This window comes from Prinia subflava, chromosome 2 (genome assembly GCF_021018805.1).
Source record: "Prinia subflava isolate CZ2003 ecotype Zambia chromosome 2, Cam_Psub_1.2, whole genome shotgun sequence".
NCBI lineage: Eukaryota > Metazoa > Chordata > Aves > Passeriformes > Cisticolidae > Prinia > Prinia subflava.
In genome coordinates, this window is record NC_086248.1 from 98,753,837 (window position 1) to 98,773,814 (window position 19,978).

Here is a 19,978-nt window from a genome sequence, read left to right on the forward strand (position 1 = left end):
AGTTGGAAGTTCTTGTGTTCTCTCAGCCTGCTATTAATTGTTGCTGGGAGCACATGAGCTGATTAATGACCCTTGGAGGGCCCATGCAGTCGTCACTCCCCACAACACAGTTCAAGTGCAGTTAGCCCTGATTTACTAGGATTTAAGCATTGGTTCTTTGGGGCTTTTTGCTCATAATTTCCATATTTTTCTTGTAAGCTGAAGACTTGCTTTCAAATTTTCTTTAAAAGTGGGTCTGTCAAAGCTAGGACAGTATTTTGCGTGAAACTTCTGCCTTTGGGCCAGTGCAAACTGCACTCCACTGAAGACATAGGTGGTGACACAGGTGGCAGCACAGGTGGCAGACTGGCTGACAGCACAGAAATTATTTCTATCTTCCAGAATTAGCTGGAAGTCTGGGGAATGATCACAAAGATGATTGCTGTACATGGGTTGTCAGAACCGGAGTCCCAAAGCTTGCTGTGATCCAGGATTTTGAAACCCCTCTTTAACAGGATGAAAGAGTATGTGAATGTTAATTGGATTCAAAATCATTTAGCCATGAAGGCAGACAAATGCAGGATTGCAAGTATTCTGGCTTGAGACTTTACTTTAGAGTTCTAGCACTTCTTTTTTTAATGCACTACCTCTAAGAGATCATCCTGACTTGCACTTGTAATTAATCAGTGCTAGCATTACCCAGAGGAGCATGCAAAATGGCATCCAAAGCATTAGTGTATCAATCAGAATTAATCAGGAAAGCTTTCCTTCTGAAGCTACATGCTGCATGAACAACCAGAGTGTCTAAGCTACCTCTTTTAAGTTTCCACAGCAATTGGATTGTGGCTTCTGAAACCTAGAGCTTGGCCAACTGACTCATGGATGAAGGGCCTAAGAAAAGTTAGGTTACAGAGAAGTTTGTTGGCTTGTTTGGGATCTAGTACCTCACCCTTGCAGGGCTGGGAGAGGCCAAACATTGTCTCCAACACACCTTTGCATTGAGGACTGAGTATGAAAAAGCCATAACCCTTGCTCTCTTGTGTAAACTTGGGCTCAGGTTCTGCCAGTGGCATTTTCTGTTTTGGAAGAGAGCCTTCTGAGAGAAACTCTGGGTGTTTCCCAGCTTTTCTTCAAGCGACTAATTCTTTCTAGGTGGCATACCCAGGTCTGAACTTCTCTGAAGTCTGAAAATATTTGTATCTAGGATTTTGGGTTACTCTGTCACTGAAGACCACAGTGTTACTAGTTTCTGTCTAAACTGATGTATATTGCAGATTCTAGATATCTGAGCCAATTTCTTTCTTCCTGCAGCTTCAGTGAAAGACCCAGTGGATCTGACTTGTAACAAGACACTGAGCAGTGCCTAAACAATACAACATAGTGTGTTGCTTTGCAGCACCAGGGTTTAAATTAAAATGTTAAACTGCAGCATTTTTTATTACTTGAGACAATATCCAGAGAGATCATCATGGTTATTATGGCCACTGTTGTGGTAGAAATAGGCCATGATGTTGAATGCTATGTAATGATAGCTCTGGGTACAATAAGTGATGCCTTTGTCCTTTCAGTTGTCAGCTTACTAGGCTGATTCATCACTCTGTAGAGTGCTTGGAGGTCATGCAGAGGATAACAGGAGTAATCTGTTACCTGCTATTGTTTGCTTTTGGGTCCTATGTTTCACAAACGCAGAGTGGTTGAGGTTGGAAGGAACCCCTGAGACTTAAGTAGTCCAACTTCCCTTCTTGATGCAGGGTGAGCTAAAGCAGGTTACCCAGAGCTATATCCACTCCTATTTTAAATATCTGGTAATAGAGACTCCATAAGATTTCTGGGCAACTTGTTCCAGTGTTCAGTCACTCCTAAAGCACGCAAGCTGTCTCTTGTGTTTTAATGGGATTTCTGGTCTTTCAGTCCAAGAAAAGTGCTTTGTGCTTCCCTGTTGTCCTTTTGTTGGATACCCCGTCCAAATCTGTCTCCTTTTAATTCACCCATAACATATCAACACTGATAAGATCATTCCTGAGCCTCCTCTTCTCCAGGCTAAGCAATCCCAAATGTCTCAGCCTCCTCTTATGTGTCAGATCCTCCAGTCCCTAAATCATCTCTGTGGCTGCTTGCTGGACTCACTTCTGCAAATCATGTCTGTCTTGTGCTGGAAAGTACTGCACTGGACCCCGTTCTCCAGAAGTGTCTCTCCGGTGCTGAATAGAGAGGAGGATTTGAGGCCCCTTTGATCTGTAGTTCCCAGTGCAGCCCAGGAAACTGTTGGCCTTTCTTGTTACTGGAGACACGTTTCTAGCATAGGCTCAGTATTTTGTACACCAGGACTCACAGGTTGTCTTCTACAAAGCCAATTTCTGGCCTGTGCTGAAGCAGGAGGTTGTTCCTCCACAGAGGCAGGGCTTTGCATTTCTTTTTCTTGAACTTCATAAGGTTCCCGTTGACCCAAATTTCCAGCCTGTGAAGACGTCTCTCAGTGGCAATCCTGTGTATCAATTGCTTCTCCCAGTCTTGCTGGAAGCTTGTTGATGGTGTAGCCTGTCCCATGGTCCAGGTCATTAATGAGGACAGGAAACACTACAAGACCAGAGGTGTACCCCTAGTGACTGGTTTCCAGTTGATGATGACCCTCGTAGCCAGTTCACCTCACTGCCCACTCACAGTCTGTGCTTCCATCAGTCAGTGGCGACGGGACAGGAGACAGCACTGAAAACCTTATCAAAGTCGAGGTAAGTGACATCCACTGCTCTCCTCCTCGAGCAAGCCTATCAGCACAGAAACCAGGCTGGTGAACCACACTTCACTGTCAGGCTGGTGAAGTGTGAATCTAGGATGAGGAGGTTCCATACATGGTGTTTCGCCATCCCAAAAGATGTCTGAAGTAGCTTTCTGTTACCTTGCTAAAATTCTTTCTAAAATTAGATTCATAACATGTAGGCCACTGATAGAAATTTAATAAAGCTACTAATAATTATCATCTGATACATATTGGTTATGCTGAAGTAGATCTTGCTGCTGCTGCTGCCAGGCAGCGTACAGGATGTGCAAATGAGTATGGGTCTGTGTAATACAGTGTACTGTATAGAAGGTCTGGAGAGCAGGGACCCAAATCTGCCCCAGAATGATGGCAGAACTGATTCCTGTCTGAATTTGCCCACAGGTGTCTCTGCTGACCCTGGAGCTATTTTTAGTATCCCAAATAAATCCACCAGTTAACCTCATCTTTGTCTCCAAAGCAAGAGGCTGATAGTTTGTATTTCTTTTCACATGAATCTCTGAATCTCAGACAACCTATTGTAGGAATTTGTACCAGGAAATATGAATATATTTTGTAATGAATCTGGGCTTGAGTGAGTCTGCCTTTTCCAGTCTTGCGTTGTGGTGATATAAAACACCTGCTTGGCAACAGCTCTGGGAGTTAATAAAGTTTCTGTGGTAAACTATGAGAGGCCTGAGAATCTCAAACTAAAGTTATTGCACCAGTAACTCAAAAAAGCAATTCCTAAAACTCCTGGCACATTTATCCAGAGGGTTAGCAGTAGCACAGAAATGGAAATCATTGTTGAGAGCCACTGCGTACTTGGAATTAAAATCCATCAGTCTTCTGAAGCTGAGGAAAACAATTTTCATGACATACAGATGCTTTTGTATTTCATAATCAAAATTAATCTAGGGTTGGTTTTGGCTCTATTTGTAAGGAAATTTGTATCCTCTAATCCTTATAATATACCTAAGTTGAGATGACATCAGAAGAAATAACTCACACAGAAGCTAGGGATTTAAAATATTCTCAGTGCTTTATTCTATTTAATTTCAGCAAAAGCAGATTTATCTCTTGGGGGAGTGGGACAGAAAAAGAGCGAGGATGCCAACATCCTCCTCTGAAGTGGGAGCCTAGAGCACAGAAGGTGGAAGATGAGATGTGAAAATACAGTATGAAAATAACTGTAAACAAAAAATTATATTTAGCAGTTGATTTTCACTCTTCTCAATGGAAAAAGAGAGAGGAGGACACCTAGTAAATCATTAAAAAGCTGTGTTTGCTTTTCTGAGTTGCACATTGAACTGCAATAGCTGCCAGCAGGGTCCTGCTGCAGCCCTTGCTTAGGACTTTTCTTTAGGTCCTTCAATACCTGTTGGCAGCTTCCTTGCCTGCTGGGAATTTTGTTTAGTTCAGTGGAGCATAATGACACCACTGTGTCCCTGAGGAGACAGGGTGTCTGCTTCTGGAACCAAGAAAAGTCTCCTAGCTTTTGTGACAGTCTGCAAATGGGGTTGATCCATGCTCATAGCAGGCACAAATCATGGTCAGTTGGTGCAAATGTCTTACACACCAGCATGCACAATGTTGTTATATTTCCTTTCAGAAGGGTATCTTAACTTCATAACATCCAAATTTCGGCGTGCTTCTGGAGAAAGAGATGCCAGATAAACTGTGTAGCTTCTTATGCTCAGATCTGTTCCAGAGGTTTCCCTTCCCTGAAAAAAAGTGTTATTTTTCTCAGTTCATGGACAAGCATGAACATATATATAGGGAGGCAATGGGGGTACTTGAAAAGGAAATATTTTTGTACAAGCAATAAAAAATGTGGGGTTTTGTCAAAGAGCAATGAAAAATTTCTGACAACGAGAAATAGTAACAGTCTTCCCCTAAAATGCTTAATATTGGTGTTCAAATTATAATATGCTACAAACAGGCTTTTTCCTTGGTGCTGAATTCTTCCTGTAACACAAGAGAAATGTGAAAAAATGAATTAGTAGTGGCTGAGCAACTTTGCAGAATGTCTTGTCTCTGTGTTTATGGTTAGTGAGCAGGCCCTGATAAACTGGAGTGAAGAAGGGGATGGATCCATATCACTGCTGAGCTAATATGTGCCTCTTGGGAAGCAGCCCCTTCACAAATGGTGTCAAGTGATTTTACTGGTAGCCTCTGCCCAAGGATGAAAAGGGAGATAGGCCGGACCACTTTATTGTACAAGTATTTAATTCCTTAACGTTTTCCTTGCAGAATTCCAGTACATTTGCAAAAAGACAGGTACTTGTATTTTTACTGTCTACCTTTAGACATGTCTTGTGGGATACAGAATTGGAATCCGTGTCTAGGAATAGGTCTTGTGCTCTCTGGCTGGAAGTTACTTCAGGCAAAGCAGCAGACCCAGCTGATCAAAGGGGAGGAGGTGGACATTAAAGACAGGCAGGCATTGATGTCTTCTAGCATCTCAGGGAGCAAATTAAGCTCATACAGGCTTTTTGTTCTCATTCATTCTTGGCAACAAGCAGACTAAGTTGAAGCACTCTTGGAGCGTGGATGTTAATCTCCAGGGCTGCTAATTCACTTCCTTGATTTACTTGTTGGGATTTTTTGTCATTTGGGAGGGAGGTAAGTAGGGAAAGAGGGACAGGAAGTGGAGGAGGAGAATTGGCATGTTTTAGATGCGGCACTTCTTGCACAGGTAGATGATCCGGCCAAGCGCTATAGAATCAAAGCGTGTTAGCTCAACCAGTGATGCAGTGCAGGGAATTACAGCTATTGTGCAGCCCTGGAGACTGCCTTATTTCCTGAGTGACTAAGAGACTTTTTGGTGAGACTCAGGAATGATATTTAAAGGGGTTGTGCATGTGTGCTATGGATTTCACAGCTTGCTTTGCAGAGAGTTAAGCTTCCTTTAAAGAGCAGGCAGACATCTGGGGGCACAGAAGTGTGACAGAGGAGAGCAACAAGCTACTGTTTAGTTGGGTTTCCACATCTTTGCTGGGTGGAAACCTTGGTGCTTAGAACCTTGCTTCTGTAAAATCCATGGGAGGGAAAGGCCCTGACCATGGGGCACTGTGAGGGAAGTGAGGACAGGGGTAGGAGGCACAGTGTGACCAGCCATAAGTACAGCTGCTCCTTTGGGGGATTTGGCGTTTGTAAAGTAGTCTTTCTTACAGCTCTTCTCCTTTGTTCTTTCCACTTGCTTTGTGATGAGACCAGATGGGTGCTGCTTCAGAGGAGAGTTGGACACCTGGAGAAACCATTTCGGATCTCCCTGGAGTATATTCCTAATGGGAACAGGAGCGTGGCAGCCGTGGATTCCTTTGCCATGAAGAACTGTAGTTCAGGTAACAGAGTATTTTATTGTTTCTAGCACTTTGATGCCTTTTTGGAGAGAAGCACTGTTGTTGACTGCTGCAGACACACAGAAGGAAAGGTTCTTGTGAAATAAATAATTTAAATTTAAAAAAAAATAAGGTCTCTCTTAGGGAAGGATTTTTTTCAGTGTTGCCTTAAAACTTTCCTTCAAGAAGTTAAAAACAAGTTTGGGGTTTTTTGTTTTGTTTGGGGTTTTTTCTCATTTGGAAAGAATAACTATGAAAATTTAATTTTGGGAGAAAAGAAGCAGTACTCATCCTGGCTTGCCAGATGCATATCCTGACAACTTCACTTTTCTGCAGCAGAAAGTAGAACAGATGAGGGGTTCCTCAACAGACATCTTGCAAGCCACCTTTTTTTTTATGTTCGTGGTTACAAATTTCAGGGTTGTTTTCCAAACAACTGTGGAAAACTTGTTTCTAATAAAGTATGTCTTTATTTGGCAATGCTCCAAAGTGGTTACTGCTGAGCAGCCCCTAATAGCTGTATGTAATGTGTGGAATCTTAATAATGGGCAACCTAAGTGGGGGTTACTTTTTTAAATACAAGCTATGTAATCAATCCAAGTATGTAAATTCAGTGCTCTGTGCCAGAAGCAGCTGCATATTAGTTCTACCAGTTTTATGGACTCTGTGAATCATACTGAAATCTTTAGGTGGCATGCCAGTGAAGAATATTACTACTTATAGCTCTTAACACATTACTTTTTGTCCATTTTATTTATTTGGAGTAGTGCTGAGTTGAGCTGCATGTCCTTCTTTTCAACCTCTCTAGGACAGGGAAATGTGCTGCAGAACATACATTATTTTGGTCATTTACCTTGCTCTCCACAAAGCCCAGTTGTATTAAAGGATTTATTGCACTGTTTGTACATAAAGGTGCTCTCTGAGCTCCAGCAAGGAGCAGCCTGACATTGTGCTGGAAGCAAAGGCGTGTTCAGACAGAAGGTGCCTGTTCTGCTGCTGCTGTAAGGACACAAGTCATCCACAGGGCTTTGGGAGTTCGGTGCAAGACTGTGGGCACAGGAGTTCCTCTCTTGGGAGTGCTCAAGGGCGAGCTGAGGTGCCGGACTGTGAGCTCTGACCAGCACCAAGCACTGCTGTGCAGATGACGGATGTCGAGTGCTGAGGACGTTAAGATACATCCTGAGCAAAAGAAGGAACAAATCCCCCATTTTGCCTGCAGATCTGTAGCAAACAGCTACTCCTCTGCCCTGCTTATAGGACACAGTGTAAGAACAATACCACCAGAGAACAAAACCGCTTGTTCTCTTGTTTTCATTTGGTTTAGGTCACTAAGCCTTCTGTGCACAGCTGAAGATGTGGCAGTGTACTTTTACGAGAAAAGAGGTGGTGATGAGCAGCTGAGGGGGACACCTTAAAGCTTGGAGAAAATAGGGAAAGCAATAAGAAAAGATTAATCTAAATCTAATTTTTCTGCAGCTGTTAGAAGCCTTTGGGCAGCTTAGCTAGTTGGATAACTTAATGCCACTGAAGCACATAAAACATGGGTGAATTTGAGAAAGAAACATCTGAGAAATAGAAACATGCCTTCAGCCTGATTTTTCTAAGCCTTTTGAAGACCATAAACACAATTTAACAATAAATTAAGGTGTACATACAGTCTCAGGAAGTTAGGCTACCATTTCCATAGGCACAGATCTAGAAAGAATCACAGAATATGCTGAGTTGGAAGGGGCCTGTCAGGATCATTGAGTTCAAATCCCAGACCTGCACAGGACACCGTAAGAGTCACATCACATGCCCAAGAGTATTGTCCAAACCCTTCTTGAACTTTGTCAGGCTTGGTGCTGTGACCACTTCCTGTTCCAGTGCCCAGCCACCCTATGGATGGAAAACAAGGGCTTGAAGAAGGTCAGAGTTTGAGGTTGGAATTGCCTTTTGCATGTTGATGATTTCATTTTTTTGAGTTCCTTACTCATAGAAAAGATTTTGCATAGAAAAAAAATTGCATCTGATCTGAAAAAATAACAGTTTATATGAGATTGAATGGGAAATTAAAATTGAAAACTTAAGTAGATTCTGATGGCAATAAAATTCTGCATTTTTAAAAAATTCAAAATTTAAAAATTCTCATTAATTGCCACTTGAATATCTTCACATTTCCCAATTCCTATAATAGAAGGAAAGCTCTTGCAATGTTTTCTCAGCCTTAGGATTTGAATCTGATCAGAGAGCCCCTACAGTCAATACAAACACTGCTTGTACTTCTATAGGTTTTGTCTCAGGACAGCTAACAGGTAGCATTGCCTCGACTGCTATAACCAATTGACTTTCAATTACTGACTTAAATTTGAGGCAAATTGTGTTTGTCAGTGTGTAAAACCTAAGCTATTGATTGTCTAATTCTCTTTCTTACAACTTACTATTTAAATAAGTGTAGAAGCCAAAGGAAAAAAATATGAATTGCAGAGGAGTAATATATTAATTTAATAACATCAGTTAAGAAATGTTACTTATACAAGTAAAGTAATTGTGTGTAATTGCTTATACAGTGGCATTTTATAGTTGATGCTAATTTCTAGTCATAAAAATAGACTGCATTTCCTAAGTAATGTATTGACTTATTTATGGTATTTAATGGGTTTCTTACTGATTTTTATTGCATTTGTCAATTAATTAATTTGCCAACTTATTTCCAAAAATCTTGTTTAAAGTACTTATTAGTAGGCACAAGTAAATGACAAGACATTCTTTTACTTAGCAATGTTCGATTTACCAATTCAAAGTAAATTTTTACCTAAGGGGCGTGGAGACCAAATGCTTCTGAAATGTCTTAAAGGTTTAATGATGCTCCAGGGCTGTTAAAAGCAGTTATTTCAGACACTCAGCCTGTCCAAGAGGAAGCACTTAGCTTTCAAGTTTTCAAGCTCCGTAAGCAACATAAAAACCATTTATTTTGGAGAGGGGAGAGACCGTGTGTTGTTGATTAAGTTAATGCTTCTGTCCACTCAGCAATAGCTTTTTATCAGTAGATACTGAAAGCACAGAGAAACACACATTACCTTTGGAGCAGGTAGGCATTTAGTTCTGTAATGATCTGATGACTGTAATTTGTATGCAAATTTCTGAAAGTTGGAGTTAAGGCTGTACTAAAGGCTAAATTCTACTAAAATCTTTGATCTAAAGCACCGGACCTTTCAGGAAAGGAAAAAATTTGAAAATCAGGAAGTGATTTCACTGAAAGAAGAGATAGCAAAGGATGACTAAAAATACAGACCTACAATGTGTCTGAAGAAATATGACCAACTGCCAGATAGAATTTTTCATGATTCCACTTGATAAATATTCTAGCAACAGATTTATGAATCAGTTGCAGGAGATCAATAAGGGTTTCTCCAGACAGGATTGCTTATGCATCTGAATCATTACTAAAATGATGTTTCTGTGCATTCGGATAAAACCTGGATATGTATCATTTCAGTTTTCCCACATGCTTTCTTTTTGCAGTTTGTCTTATAAATTAATTCGATGACAGGATGTTGTGGTTAGCTGAACTTAATGAAATACCAGTGAGCCCCTTTTCAAAATGAGTTCTTGATGCTTCCTGTTGGAAAATTGCCTAGAAAAGTTAACCTCTTCCAGCAGAAAACTGAGATTATATCAGTGTATGAGAGAGAATCACAGAACAGGCCAGGTTGGAAGGAATCTCAAAAGAGCATCTGGCCTAGCCTTTTGTATGGAAGGGAATCTAGGTGAGATTATTTAGAACCCTGAAGAGCTGCATCTTGAAAACCTCCAGTGATGGGGTCTCTGCTACATTCCTGGGGAGTTGCTCCAGCCCCACTGCATCCTCTCACTGTAAAAATAATTAAAAGTATATTTCAAATGGAAGTCCCACATGACACACAGCTCATTTACATGTTAATAATTAACTTAAAAAAAAAAAGTATAAGATTTGAGTAATTTTCATTTGGGTAGAATTGCAAGATATCTACAGAAGTTTTATTAAACCACTAGATTAATTGTGAGAATGGTTTGTGTTTCATTATTTGCTTGGTTGTATTTATGGGATGGAGGAGAGAAGGTATGAACCTTTAGTAGAATCAACCATTTCATCTTGTATGGTCTGGAGATCCACCTCTGTCTAGAAGTTCAGGGGAACAGGTGAACAGAACAATGAGCAGTCAGTGCTTTGTCATTGTTATAAAACTGAAAAATAAATGCAATTTAAAAAATTTCAGAAGCAGCTGTCTCTATCAGAAGTTTAGGATTAACATTTACCATAATATTACTTGGTCTATCCTGGTATTTTTTGTGTAAAAGAAGCCAGATAATTCCCTTTGGCATTAACGCCATGGTTAAGAACCAAGCCAGAGAAAAGGTCCAGGGCTAATTGAAACCAGGAGGATTATTCAGTATGTTGGTATTATGATTCTTAATTTAAACAAATAAAGGTGGATTGGTTGCATTTTCCGTCTAGTGGCCAATGCTGTTTATCAGCTGGTGTGGTTTTCCTCTGGGTCTAATTTCGCTAAGTAGGCATTTGGAAAACCCTTACTATTTTAAGAATATTTGCTTCCAAATGTTTTGGTGACCACTGTCTTCCCTATTCACCTCTGCTCCCTCACGAGCTATGACTGCTTGTTCTGACTTCAGCTTGTGTGCCAAAAACGATCTCTAACCTGCTTGTGTTTTAATCCTGTAGGGCTCTTGTGTTGGAGAAAATACTGCTTTGCAGATGAGGGTGGTGGCTGTAGTGAAGTTAAATCATTTTAAAGTCATTCTAAAGTGAAAGTTATTTCACTTGTGGTTTGGGCCAATTTAAGTAAAATAAATTTAATGAACTTGTTACGGGGCTTATCTTTGTTTTCACTTTCATCTTTTGAAAATGAAGTTATTGTAACGCTAGGAATAAAAAAAATTAAGCAAATTTGGTTTTAATATTGCTTCCAGAAGAGGCACAGTAACTCAATTAGTGGTAGAGTAGCTTCTTGCAGTGATGAATTAGTGATTATGCATTTCTGTAACTGGCTGTGAACACCTACTTCTTACAGAGCCAGATTTAGACAGTGGTGATTACGTTGAATAATTTAATCTATTTAGAACCTTCGTGTGCTCATCAAAGGAGCAGCATGGGGGAAGCAAACCTGAATATCTAGAGAATTTGGGTTTCATAGGTCTGCCATGCCAGTTTGGTGACAAATGGGACAGAATGTCCTGGTTTTTATTTAGTAATAAACTGTCCATATATTTGGAGTTGTAAAATAGAGAGTAGGGAGATATAAAGAAATGTTTTAGGTGGTGTAATAATGCACTTAAACTCATCTTCAATAGATGTTTTCATGCAAAAGGCAGAAAGGCTTGAATCTGCCACAGCAGCTCCAAATAGGTGTGCCTTACCAGAGTGGGCAGGTTCATCCTCTCTAACTCAAGAAGGTTAGGTGACTTGGATTAAGAAACAGGATTGAGAAATCTCAGCCTTTAAAATCCAAAGCCTTACTGGTCTGAAGAGAAAGACCTGTTCGTAAGAAGTACTAGGATCTGCTCAAGAGACTTTGCAAATGTTGGCACTTGTGGGTCTTAAGTACTTTTTAACACCTTGAAGAATTGGCCAATACATTATATTTTTAATGCTGTATATGATTTTTATCCTGACCTTCTCCTTTAATTAAGGCTTATTTCAACAGGGGAGCCATTGATTCAGTGAAAGAAAATGAACTCTGTAATCTGCTTTCCCCAAATTGAACTTATTTTTATTACTATTAATTGCTGCCACTTACTTCTTGTGATGGTTTAACTGCTTGGATTTATTGAAACAATCATAGGATTTGCTATTATCACTTGAGAAATGGGAAGGACAATGATGATTTACAGATGACCCAATGATTTTAAGCTGGTATTACTCCAGATTCAAAGATTTATGCAATCTGACTCCACTGTATAAGTAGATGACAATCTCACTTTCCTTTTTCTCTGCATGGTAAACCCCAAAACACTGCTAGTCTGTAAGAGGGCATCCTTGTAGACTGCTAGCCTGTAACATGGAGATCCTTGATTTTGCAAAAGAGAGTCAGGGATAGTTTTGCTGAGTTTTGGGTTACATCCATGAAGTTCCCCATTAGCTGTAGGAAAGTTTTGTTAGTTCAAATAGGACTGATGTTTGGGATTAAGACCCAACTATGCAACTTGATTCATGTTTGTGAAGAATTGCAGTGGCCTTTGTGAAGAACTGAGAGACAGTGGGGAAGCTCAGAGAGTCAGAACAGAACAGGGAGATGATCGAGCAGAAAGGAAATGAGTCGGACTGAGTCAGCAAAAGAAGAGAAACAGAATCCCATAATGGTCTGGGTGGAAGGGACCTTAAAGATCATCTCATTTCAACCCCCCTGCCATGGAGAAGGATACTTCCCACTAGACCAGTTACTCAAGGCCATCTTGGCCTTGAACACTTCCAGGGATGGGGCAACCACAGCTTCTCTGGGCAACTTGTGCTAGTGTCTCACCATAGTGAAGAATTTCTTCCTAATATTCTATCTGAACATCCTCTCTCTCAGTTTGAAGCCATTCTCTCTTGTTCTGTCATGGTATGCTCCTGTGAAAAGTGCCTGTCCACCTTTCTTGTAGGATCCCTTCAGGTAACAGAGAGAGGGAGACATATGAGGGAGAGATGGTGATAAACCGCTAATGCTGAAAACAAATGACCAGATATCAGCCAGGGATAATTGATCTAGATGGTGGAAATGATTAAAAAGTTTGACCAGTTAGAAAGTGATTGGAAGAAACATTTACAATCCAATTAATTAACTGGAGCAATCAAGCTTAATCAGATAGTCACTCAGTCAACCAGACTGAACTAACTAGGTGGATAATCTGTTGAACCGGCAAAGAAACCAAGTGAGGGAAATGCAGTGAATTGTCAAAAATTAATGAAATGCACAAGAATTAATCTATTAACATTTAAAATTATCAAAAGCAAAGATAATATGTAGGATGCTCAGATGGAAACTAGTCCCTTTTTGTGGCACTTCTCACCAGAGCCTCCGAGGCAAAAAAGGTTTTGGAAGATGAAGGATGAGAAGATGGCACAATAAGGAAAGAAGATATTCTGTGCTTGCTTGAAAATGTAATAATGCCAACAGCAAGAATCTTACTTTTTTAAAGCTTGCTTAAGTGTCACACATACAAATAGTGGGTACTGAGGTGGTTAGCATTTCTCTGTAGTAGTGCAATGCATACAAGATTGAAAAAAAAGGTTTAATTCCTCCTGTTTCTTCACAGGGTAGAGTCCTTCAGATTTTGGCTGAGGGCACTTCTATAACTCAGGGCTTATCCTCTGAAATGTTCAAGCCCAGCTTGATTTCTGTGTCTGAGAGGTCTCACTGTAAATCTGCCCCAGTCATGCTATAAGACTCTGTCCAGCTCTTCCCTTTTTTTGTCCAAAGCCTTCCCCTTTCTGGCTTAGGAGTCCTGCTTGCTTTATCCTGCTGTTCTGTTTCTGCCAGGTCTACTGCAGTCAGCTGTCGGCGCAAACCAGTTGCTAAATCAACCCACATTTTTTTGGGTTTTTTTTACAATCCTGCACTGTACCCAACTGTACCTTGGTGCCAACACTGATGGACACAGTGACACTCTGCAATAGAACAACTGAAACCAAAAAGCCTTGACCTTGTAACTCCAAATTAAATCCATAAGCCCTAAATAGAAATGACAACTGAATAAAACTACTGAATTAGGGGTTTTGTCCCCTGAAAAGTTAAAGAATCTGTAAATGGGGACTGAAGCTTTCTGAAAAGCAGTGTGTGCCCTTTCAACAAATGAAAGTCCTTTATGCTGTATTTGGAAACTCACAACCAGTGGCTGCCCGTCAGAGTCGCAGTCAGTATCATTAAACCTGTATGTTGCAATTCTTTTACTCTGAAGTTGTGAGAAATGTGGGGAGGGAAAGGAATGTTTAAAAGCTGCCAAGTGACTTAGGAGCACAAATTAATGGGACCCACACTCCTTAGTCCCCTAGGAGTTCTCAAAAATGCCATCATTACTGCCTGGCACCAAGGCATGCCTTCCATCATGAGGATGAGAAAGGAGGCAGTTTTACCAAGTGCCTCCATAAATGAGGTGTACAGAGCTTTTATGAATTGAGCCTTTGAAAGCCCTGCTAGGAAGGCTTATTGATCCAGAAGTCACACATGGATGGCAAGATCTTAAATTGCAGTCAGTTTTTATTACATGAAAGAAATTTTAAGAACGTACCTTTTCCCCTCCCTCCCTTTTTAAAATTACTGCCTGCTGAAGTTTTCTATAACTGGGAGGTTGCAAGCAATTAAATGAGTCAGCTGGATCCTGGGTCCAATTCCAGACTGAAGTGTACTGCTCGTGGAACATGATTGATGGAGTATCAGTGAATTTGTAAGCATAGGATGAGGTTTGGAAGTGTTTTTCAGATCTACAAGGAAATATAATTTAGTCAACTCTGTAAGAAACATTTATCATGTTCCAAAAATATCATCAGTGGTAGATCTTTGATTTGATGTGAATACAGATGAACAATGCAGCTATTTGGACCTGAAAACTTTGAGTGTTGAGAAGCAATCTGTCTGGTTCTGTGAGATGATGAGTTGTGCCATACTGAGATCTAAGATATTTTGGTGGAATTGTGTGCACCATAATCCAGAGTAAACGATTTCTTAGAGACTGCAGAATATTCCCTGCGCTTAAGCCCAAATGATAGACTGGATTTTTAAAACATCATTTAGAGCTGTAAGCAGCAACTGCATAAATCCAGCACCAGGTTATGTAGTACATTAAAAAAAAGAAACAACATTAAATAAAAAAAAAACCAAAACAAACAAACAAACCCCCCCCAAAAAAAAACCCCAAACAAACAAAAAAAACCACAAACAAACAAAACAAAACAAAAAAACCCACACAAACACCAACCTTATGAAATTTCAGTATTTCTGTAATATTGTCAGTGTTGCTATTGATTTCTAAAAAGACACAAAGACACTGTTGTCTCTTTAAGCGCCTCATGGAACAACAGTGTATGTAGACATGTTCATGAACATCACTTAATGAAACCGTAACAAAAAGAAAGCAATTGCTGTAAGTGCAGAAACATTAAGTGCAAGTTTTGGCAACAGCGTTAACTCAGCCCTCCTGTGTACTCTTGTTGTACACATCAGTAACAAAACAGTAGCAAAATGACTCACCTGTCTGCAAAAATTGCCAAGTGACTTAGCCAAGTAAAGGAAGTATTTCTGGCATGGGAGATCTTTTCCAAAGCAAAGGAAGTGAGTAACTGTGCTGTTACTTGTGAGGAGTTTCTGCCAGTGAAATTACTAAAGTGCATTGCACGTCATCCCAATAATTGTGGGAATCTCCACTGCTTGCATCAGCTGAAGATCTGCCCCAATATATTTATAAAAGCTTTTGAAAAAGAAGTAGCTTAATAAGAGGTTTGATAGCAACATTGCAGATTTGGGCTTCAGTTTCTTCATCACTTCTTATCTCTTCACAGCCAAGAGAAGAGTTAGGTTTAAGTTCTGCTCTTTCAGTGCGGATAAAGGAGGCTGAAGTTGACACAGGATTTGGAATTATACATATTATTGTACTGTTATATCAATTTTTTTTAATTAACAACTGGTTGAGACAACTGAGAAATGCAAATAACCTTTTCTGTTCTATGTTGGAAAAGTTCTACTCCAAGAAATGTTTGCACTGCTCATGTTTGCATAGAGTACTTTGCCATGGTCTTCCATGTTAATGGTTTTTATCTTCTGTTTTCTTCTAACTTCATCTTTGGAGCGCCTCTAGCTTTCTCTGTTCCCAAATGAAATCGGGCAATTCCTCTCATCTGGACAAGCTTGCTTCTCTTTTCCTTCAGTCATAAAGCATTCCTGCCTGTCTAATCTAATCACAAAACTTTAGGGTAAATTTTATTCCATTGTAAGTTTATATTGTAGCAAGTAGTCTCAGTCTTAATTGTTGATTTTTTTAGAATGTGGACTAATTTGTGGCTTTATATAGCTCTGCTCAAATTATAATAAATATGCTTCTTCTTGCTGCTTCTGTTCTAGCAGTACCAGGCACCAGCAGTAATGCATCACAGTTGTCTTTCTCAGAACATTTCTCCCTGGTTCATATTACTTTTTTTGATATTCAAGTAAATAGTGCCTTCCTTTCCTGGACGATTAGGGTAATTGCTGAAATGAAACTAAAGTGTCATGACGAGGCAGATGCCATCAAATGTTAATCAATCATGCAAAACAACTCTTCCTACAGTGCAAGCCCACCATGATACTGTTCTGTAAAGACTGCAAGAGAAGTTTATTATGGTTTCCACTTATTCATATTGCTATACCATCTCAAAACAGTAGTCTCAGATGAAGTGATGACAATTTCTTTTCCAGTTTACAGAGCCAAACAACGGAGTTGTCTCTTTCTCCCTATTTCTTTATCTCCATAGCATATAGGTGACCTTTTTTTACCATCTCTACATTCTGCTGATGCTGCCTGCTTTTTTCAGTGTTTGAACGAAGGCCAGAAAATATTTTCAGTGGATAGAAGAAAAAAAAAATCATCCCCTAATCTCCAACTTGCAGAGCTAATTTAGTTTGCAATTCTCAGTCTAGACCTGAACTGAACTGTCAGGGAATAAAATCTGTATAATAAACCAGTCATCTAATTCACAATATCACAAGATTCAATCTCCCTAGCAAGATTTAGTTCAGACATGCAGGTGCTTTGTTGTATGAAGTTAGACAAGATGATATTCATCTTTTGTGACTTCAGCTATCTGAAAGTTAGGCATCATGTCAGAGCTGGTCTCTAGGGTCCCTCTGTAGTCAACAGAGAGAAAAAGAGGCACTTCAGAGGGCAATTCATTCCACCTTTAACATCATCGCATCATCAGAGTGTCAGAAAGGGGACAATGCTTTGGCTGAAGAATTGTTGTCTGAGATTTCTAACAGTGCTATCCTTTTAAAGCCAGCAGGTGCTTTAATACCTGTAATCTATAAAGTCTGCCCACCACTTCCTCACTTGTGAATGAATAGGGTCAGGCAAGGAATCTTTAACAAACACATTCTCTATTGAACATTCTCAATGCTCACTGGTTACCATGCCAGATCAATCATTTTAGAGTAATTATTTTGCAGGAGTTTATTCACAGTCTGTTAGAATAAACCCTGAAAAAAATTAAATGACTGTTGAGTGCAAGATCAATGGTTCTATCCAGGCATGCTTTATAAAACCAGCATTACCAAAACAAGCTTCATTCGTGCAGCTTTTACAGGGTGCTTCCAGTCAGACCTAGAAGCTTCTCTGCACTGGCAAACCTGTGTAAATTATAAACCAGAAAAGAGCCCTGTGTTTTTCAGCCTCTCTAGATATTTTATGAATGGCATATTTCCAGAAAACAACAAACACAGTTCTTTCAACAAACATTCAGATGCAGAAGTGGTTAGTGAACAGTAAAGTGGTTGTTGGTAGCAGCAGAGCTACAACCCAGAGCCCTCTTATGGAGTCCTGTAGATCATATTTGAGGCCTCAATGAAGGCTTTTTGAAAAATCTACTTAAATTGAGTTGCAATTGGAGATTGGCTTCCATGCTGCTTTCCAAAAAGTGGTAATAGAAGATCCACATTAATTTTTCACTTACTTCCGTACCAGGAGGTGCAATTCCTTCTATTGCATTATCTTGTTTATTTTTATTACCCTTGTGAATGACTCTGTCACTTCTGTTTAAGCAGAAGCAGTAACTCAATCCCTTAATACAGCCTTAAACAACATTGCTTCTAAATGAGGTTAAGATCTATATTATATGCAGCATTTGTCTTGAACCTTAATTCAGCCTGCTTCTGAAAGGATATCTTGTTACATTCAGGAGTAGGTAATTTCAGATCCAGTTCCTGGTAATCATTGAGTTCTAGACTAAATTTCAACTGACAGGACTTCTTAGGCATGATGCACTGTTAAGATGCTTGTCAGGGAATTTCTGTTCCATTATATTAATGTAATCAATGTTTCTTCTTTACTAGAAAAATTTAAACCAAAGTTTTCTACTGAAGAGAAAATTGAACCAAGCGTGGTGTTCTTTGGGGCTTTTTGTTACATGACCATTCGGTTTTAATAATACTATTCAAAAAACTATTCAAATACTATTCAAAAAAAAAAAAAAAGCTTTAATAATTTCCTGTACATAACCCAATCCTTTTATTTCTGTCTTTGATTTAAACAGAAGTCCCTCTTGTGCAGTTCTAAATTGAGACACCATTTCCTTGGAGCTTGACCAAACTTGCAGTTTCATTTTTCCCATTCCCCTTGGTTTAGAAGCAGACTTGATCTGAATTTCTCAGATAAAGACCAAATTGTGTTTGAGTTTTCCTAAAGCTGCAAAGGTAATGGGAGTTAGCAGCCTGATGTTCCACAGTATGCCCTCTTTAAAAAAGGGAAAGAGAAATACTCCCTGTTCCACAAAATGCTTTGCATGGGTTAGTAAGAACATTGTCATGTATCAGAATCATCTCATATATTAGAATGATGGTTTTTAAAAGGGCCTAGAGAACAGCCTTTCAGCAGGTCACATGAGTCTGGGAGATGCTTCAATGCAGCCCAGAAAGCAGCTGTCCCTTGGAAATGAGAGAGGGTCACATAAAATCCTTGAGTAGGTAAGAATTGTTGTACTGGTGTCACCTGTCTGACTTTGCCTGAAATAAATTAGGGAGTACTTGCACGTGCTGCTTGATCAGTGGCTCAGGAGGGGAAGTGGTGGTGAACAGATGGAGGCAATAACCTCTCCTGCCAATGCAGCTGGGAAAGGATGCCTACCTGCAACCAGAGGGACTTACCTGTACCACAGCTACAAATAACTCCAGGATCTCAGCACTTTAGTGCTGACAGCTGAGAGCTGGAGTGCTGTTGCTAAGGCTGGAGCCTTGCACTGCCAGGGATTTGCGGAGGGGGGTACCCTCACCATGTAAACTTGTGACAGCCTAGGTGAAAGTACTTGGGGTCTGTTGACTCACAGTGAGTAACATCCATAGAAAAGCAGAAGAGACAGACTCTGCCTTGTTTGCAGCAGTTCTCAGCCAAATTCTCAGATCTCAGGGCCCTCCCATGGCATTTCTTGCTGCAATTTCTTCAAGAAGGAGCTCTGTATTTCACCAAGTATCTGTAAGACTCAGAGATGAGTATTTCATGAAAGCACCATTTCTGAGAAATCATGTTTATAAAGCATGTTTGTATACCTTCAGATGTGTGTGTCCACTTAAAAGATGTTTGGGTCTAGACTTGGTGCTGTTAAGTTTCTTTTGCTGTTTTCCACTATAATGAAAAGCAATTTCCACTTGAATTTTGGAAATCTGAGCCGTTCTAGTAGTATCAAGTAACTCTGATCAGAAATTGAAAGTGTCTTTTCATAATCTCATCCTAAAACTGTAACAGATATTCAGTGCTTCATCTACAGAAAATTTAATAACTTAGCCAGCATCAAAAATTGTTTGACACCAAATATGCATTGCTGAGTGAAGGTAGTGATTTATAACATTGCATGAGAGATGGTAGTATCTAATTTACTGCATTAATCAGTGAATGCTAAATCAGTTTGCAGATTACATGTAGATCAGTTTAATCTGTCATCTTAATTGTCAGTGAAATTTTTAATGTTGAGTTTACTTTAACTGTTTTCCATGCTGCTTCTCACTGAGATGGAAATAGCAGTATAATAACTCTACAGTGCCCACATGAGACTGTGCAGGCCTCATAGCCATTTTTTTGCTGCTTTCTACATCTGAGGTTCCCTCACCTAAACCTGAGTTTTGCTAATGCTTGCATGGTTTGGCCAAATGGAGAGAACGTTGTCAGCCCTGTCAGTGCAAATATGGTAAAAAGTTCTCTCAGTGGT

The 19,978-nt window shown here is 39.8% G+C and overlaps 1 protein-coding gene across 1 annotated transcript in view; it reads left to right on the plus strand.

Moving 5' to 3' along the window:
* Positions 1-5,573: 5,573 nt before the first annotated feature.
* The window catches only part of ALK (ALK receptor tyrosine kinase), a 104,063-nt gene continuing 89,658 nt past the window's right edge, over positions 5,574-19,978 (plus strand). The window contains exon 1 of the mRNA XM_063391181.1: positions 5,574-6,081. Within this exon, the coding sequence (XP_063247251.1) occupies positions 5,799-6,081 (283 nt within the window). The 5' untranslated portion in view covers positions 5,574-5,798. The remainder of the gene's footprint in view (positions 6,082-19,978) is intronic.